The sequence below is a fragment of the Cetorhinus maximus genome, unplaced genomic scaffold (genome assembly GCF_964194155.1).
Source record: "Cetorhinus maximus unplaced genomic scaffold, sCetMax3.hap1.1 HAP1_SCAFFOLD_2827, whole genome shotgun sequence".
Classification (NCBI taxonomy): Eukaryota; Metazoa; Chordata; class Chondrichthyes; order Lamniformes; family Cetorhinidae; genus Cetorhinus; species Cetorhinus maximus.
The window spans coordinates 1,101-6,380 of record NW_027598758.1 but is presented as its reverse complement, the minus strand read 5'-3'; the positions used below and the strand labels follow the sequence as shown (position 1 = coordinate 6,380).

The following is a 5,280-nucleotide window of genomic DNA, read 5'->3' as shown; positions in this document are numbered from 1 at the left end:
TAAAAAAAAAACAGCTGCATAGAGTCTGTGTGTGTGAATATTGAGGAGAGGGGGAGAGGGCAGGATGGAGGGGGAGTCAGCGAATGTTGGGGGGATACATTACACACTTACAGTACGGTCACTCTGCACACGATTACGGTCTAAAACTGAACATGCTCTCAATATTTACAGTATGTACATGATCAAAACGTAAGCTGGGATGGAGGGGGTAGCATTGAGGAAGGGAGGGGACTGAGGAGGCACTTTCCCTTTAAGAGGGCCAGATCTGTGGTTGACACCCCCACCTGGTGGTGCCTATTTGGGACTACAGCCGCCCCGATTTGTGGTCAACACTCCCACCCACTGGTGCCCATCTGGGATTGCAACCACCCAGGTTCATGGTCAACACCCCCACCTCGTGGTGGCCTTTTGGGACTGCAGTCACCCAGATTTGTGGTCAACACCTCCACCCAGTGGTGGCCAACTGGGACTGCAGCCGCCCAGGTTCACTGTCAATACTCCCACCTATGGGTGGCCAGCTGGTACTGCAACCACGGGGGTTCATGGTCAACACCCCCATCTAGTGGTGCCAAGTTAGGTCTGCAACCACCCAAATCAGTGGTCAACACCCCCACCCAGTGGTTCCCAGCTGGGACTGCAGCCACCCGGATTCATGGTCATTACCACCACCCAGTGGCAGACCACTGTTACTGCCTCCAACTAGCTGGTTTTGGGGGGGTTTCATTTGGAAACCTCTTGTTGGAGGGTCTGGGGCTCAGTTTGTGCTTGTGGGTCCAGGAAGGGGGTGGGGGCTTTGGGCATGTTTCCCTTTTTCACCACCTTCCCCCCCACCCACTCTCTCTCTCCCTCAGAGATAGAGACAGAGATAGAGAGAGGGAGAGACAGAGAGAGAAAGAGAGAGAGAGGGAGAGAGAGACAGAGAGAGAGAGAGGACAGAGAGAGAGAGAGGGAGAGACAGAGAGAGAGAGAAAGAGAGAGAGAGGGAGAGAGAGAGAGAGAGAGAGAGAAGGTAATGGATGGTTTTGGGGAAGGTGGTGTGGGAGATCATCACTTCGAAGGGGAGACGGGCTCTGGGGCAGAGTTTTACTGAGAGGCAACTTCTCCCTCTCCCTCTCTCTCTGCCTCTCTCTCCCCCCCCCCCGTCTCTCTCTCTCTCCCCCACAGTCTCTCTCTCTCTGTCCCTCAGTCTCTCTCTCTCTCTCTCCTGCAAAACACATGCACCTCAGGGCTGCGAGTGAGAGAGAGAGAGGGGAGATGGAGAGAGAGATGGAGAGAGAGATGGAGAGAGACGGAGAGAGATACGGAGAGAGAGACGGAGAGAGAGATGGAGAGAGAGATGGAGAGAGAGACGGAGAGAGATGGAGAGAGAGATGGAGAGAAATGGAGAGAGAGATGGAGAGAGAGATGGAGAGAGAGACGGAGAGAGATGCGGAGAGAGAGATGGAGAGAGAGATGGAGAGAGACGGAGAGAGAGATGGAGAGAGAGATGGAGAGAGAGACGGAGAGAGATGGAGAGAGAGATGGAGAGAAATGGAGAGAGAGATGGAGAGAGACGGAGAGAGAGACGGAGAGAGAGACGGAGAGAGAGACGGAGAGAGAGATGGAGAGAGAGATGGAGAGAGATGGAGAGAGAGAGATGGAGAGAGATGGAGAGAGAGGGAATAACAGCCTCCTCTCCGTTCTCCAGTCCAACCCCTCCGGACCCCTGATTAAACCATTGTTTGCAGACTAATCGAAACACATCGAAACAGTACAGGATGTGGGGTAGGGGGTGTGGAGGGGAGAGTGAAGGGAGGGGTGGGGATGTGGGAACATGCTGTCAAATACACACATGCACACGCACACACACGCTCTCACACGCACACACACGCACTCGCTCACACGCACACGCACACACACACGCTCTCACACACACAGAGAACAGGTCACATAGGGAACCAGGCGCCAGAAGACATGAGACAGGAGACAAGCCTGACAGGCCTCCTGCTCTTTCGCCACAAGTGTCGAGGGCATTCGGGGCACTGACAGGGGTGGGGGATGCGTGTGCTGTTCACCATCGGAGGGCACAAGTGCCGGCTCACCCTCGTGTGCCTCATCCAGTGACGCCACCCTTAGCCGAATATCCCGCCAAAGGTCGAAGCGATGACAACACCCAGCACCACACAGCAGACGATAATCATGATTTTCTTCTACAGAGAGGGGGAGGGAGGGAGGGAGAGTGAGAGAGAGAGAGAGAGAGAGGGACGGAGGGAGAGAGGGAGGGAGAGGGAAGGAGCGTGAGAGGGAGGGGGAGAGAGAGAGAGATGAAAAGAAAGACAGGGAGGTACAGAGAAGGAAGAAAAGAGAGGGAGGGAGGGAGAGAGAGGGAAGGTGTCAGAAATAGGGCCGAGGGGGAGAGAGGAACGGGGAGGGAAATGAGAGTTGACAAAAAATGGAGAATTAGACACAGGGTTAGATACAGAGTAAAGCTGCCTCTACACTGTCCCCATCAAACAGTCCCAGGACAGGTATAGCACGGGGTTAGATACAGAGTAAATCTCCCTCTACACTGTCCCCATCAAACACTCCCAGACAGGAACAGCACGGGGTTAGATACAGAGTAAATCACCTTGTATACTGACCCCATCAAACACTCCCAGGGCAGGTACAGCACGGGATTAGATACAGAGTAAAGCTCCCTCTACACTGTCCCCATCAAACACTCCCAGGACAGGTACAGCACGGGGTTAGATACAGAGTAAAGCTCCCTCTACACTGTCCCCATCAAACACTCCCAGGACAGGTACAGCACGGGGTTAGATACAGAGTAAAGCTCCCTCTACACTGTCCCCATCAAACAGTCCCAGGACAGGTACAGCACGGGGTTAGATACAGAGTAAAGCTCCCTCTACACTGTCCCCATCAAACACTCCCAGGACAGGTACAGCACGGGGTTAGATACAGAGTAAAGCTCCCTCTACGCTGTCCCCATCAAACACTCCCAGGACAGGGACAGCACGGGGTTAGATACAGAGTAAATCTCCCTCTACACTGTCGCCATCAAACACTCCCAGGACAGGTACAGCACGGGGTTAGATACAGAGTAAAGCTCCCTCTACACTGTCCCCATCAAACACTCCCAGGACAGGTACAGCACGGGGTTAGATACAGAGTAAAGCTCCCTCTACACTGTCCCCATCAAACACTCCCAGGACAGGTACAGCACGGGGTTGGATAAAGAGTAAAGCTCCCTCTACACCGTCCCCTTCAAACGCTCCCCGGACCAGGACAGCCCGGGGTGAGGTTGTGGGTGATGGACTCATTGCCCAGTTTCCTCTCCGCTCTCTCTCTCTCTCTCTCTCACTTACCCGGCGCGCTTTGCTCTGGTACTTGACTGCCTTCTTGGTGTCGGACACCGCCCTCTCCACGTAGTCCACCGAATGGTCCACGTTGTACTCTATCCGATCGATCATCTCTCCCTGTGGGACGGGACGGGGATCGTTGGGCGGGCGGGGTGGTGGGGTGAAAGGGATGGGTCCGGCGGTAGTTGGGGATGTTGGGGAAGGTGGGGCAGGTGTGGGGACGGGGAGAGGTGGGGAGAAACAGGTTTTGCAGTTGACACCAGGCGGACGATCGGAGCACGAGCGCCCCCTCACTCCCACCCCCTCCAGATCCGCCTTACTTCACCCCCCCCTCCTCCTCCAGCCACATTCCCCTTGACGCTGTTTTCGCATTTTGCCTTTATTCGCCTGGGAGCCTCACCCCAAAAATCGCCGTCCCCCCCATTTACCTTCCGGGCTTGTGTGGGTGACCCAGGACCTTGGCGATCGCCCCCCAGTCCTCTGGTGCAGGAGAGGGCGGGCGGGGCACTTGGGGACTTGGAAGTGGCCCCCGGCTGCTAACCCAGCACTAGGCCCAAAGTGAAGCCTGGGTGTCAATTTTCCGCTCACTCCCTGCCGTGCCCGTGGGGGGCCCCTCACACCCACCTCCGGCTGGTCAGATCTGCTAACCCATCACTAGGCCCAAAGTGGATCCTGGGTGTTAATTTTCCGCTCACTCCCTGCGTGCCTTGGGGGGGGGCCCTCACATCCACATCTGGTTGGTCAGATCTGCTAACTCAGCACTAGGCCCAAAGTGAAGCCTGGGGGTCAATTTTCTGCTCACTCCCTGCGTGCCTGGGGTGGGGGGACCCTCACACCCACCTCTGGCTGGTCAGATCTGCTAACCCAGCACTAGGCCCCAAAGTGAAGCCTGGGTGTCAATTTTCCGCTCACTCCCTGCTTGCCTGGGGTGGTGGGGGGGGCCTCACACCCACAGCCGGCTGGTCAGATCTGCTAACTCAGCACTAGGCCCAAAGTGGATCCTGGGTGTTAATTTTCCGCTCACTCCCTGCTTGCCTGGGGGGTACCTCACACCCACATCCGGCTGGTCAGATCTGCTAACTCAGCACTAGGCCCAAAGTGGAGCCTGGGGGTCAATTTTCCGCTCTCTCCCTGTGTGTCCGAAGGCGGTCCCAACCCCACCCAGGCGAGTGAGACCAGTTAACTCAGCACTAGGCCCGAGATGAAGCCTGGCCCTTTCCGAAGCGAACTCAGCCACCATGTGCGGGGCGGGTGCCAGGGGCACGGCCTCACCTGGCTCTCCACCAGCATCGCCATGTCGACGAACATGTCGTGGAGCTCCCGGATGCTGTTCTCCAGTTTGATGATCTCGGTGTGGCGGGTCTCGATCTCGTTCAGGGCCTGTTTGGTGATCTTGGAATCCATGGTGATCTGTTGGGATGGAACGTGTTGGGGGGCGGTGGGGGAGGGAGAGAAAGACGGATCTGTTAGCGAGAGAGAGGGGAGCACGGACTGAGAAAGAACACAACAAGGTCGAGGAGACCGACCACAGACTTCCAAAATACCGCTGCCCCCCCTCCCCACCCCCCCGTGTCCAAACTCGCACCGAGTCCCGTTCGCCCGTCACCCGCTGACCCCACTCCGGCTCCCGGTCCGGCACTGCTGGTTTTCAAATCCCGCCATTGACCTCGCACCCCACTATCTCTGTAACCTTCTCCAGCCCCCTACACCCCTCCCTATCTCTGTAACCTCCTCCAGCCCCTACACCCCTCCCTATCTCTGTAACCTCCTTCAGCCCCTAAAACCCTCCCTATCTCTGTAACCTCCTTCAGCCCCTACAACCCTCCCTATCTCTGTAACCTCCTCCAGCCCCTACAACCCTCCCTATCTCTGTAACCTCCTCCAGCCCCTACAACCCTCCCTATCTCTGTAACCTCCTCCAGCCCCTACAACCATCCCT

General features: G+C 56.6%; 1 protein-coding gene across 1 annotated transcript; it reads right to left on the bottom strand.

Moving 5' to 3' along the window:
- Positions 1–1,674: 1,674 nt before the first annotated feature.
- LOC144677660 (syntaxin-1A-like) lies at positions 1,675–4,745 on the bottom strand. Its single transcript, XM_078537690.1, has 3 exons — positions 4,614–4,745; positions 3,348–3,458; positions 1,675–2,189 (listed from the first exon to the last, which is right to left on the bottom strand). The coding sequence occupies exons 1-3, from the start codon at positions 4,743–4,745 to the stop codon at positions 2,112–2,114; spliced, it is 321 nt and encodes a 106-aa protein (XP_078393816.1). The 3' UTR covers positions 1,675–2,111.
- Between the last annotated feature and the right edge of the window lie 535 nt (positions 4,746–5,280).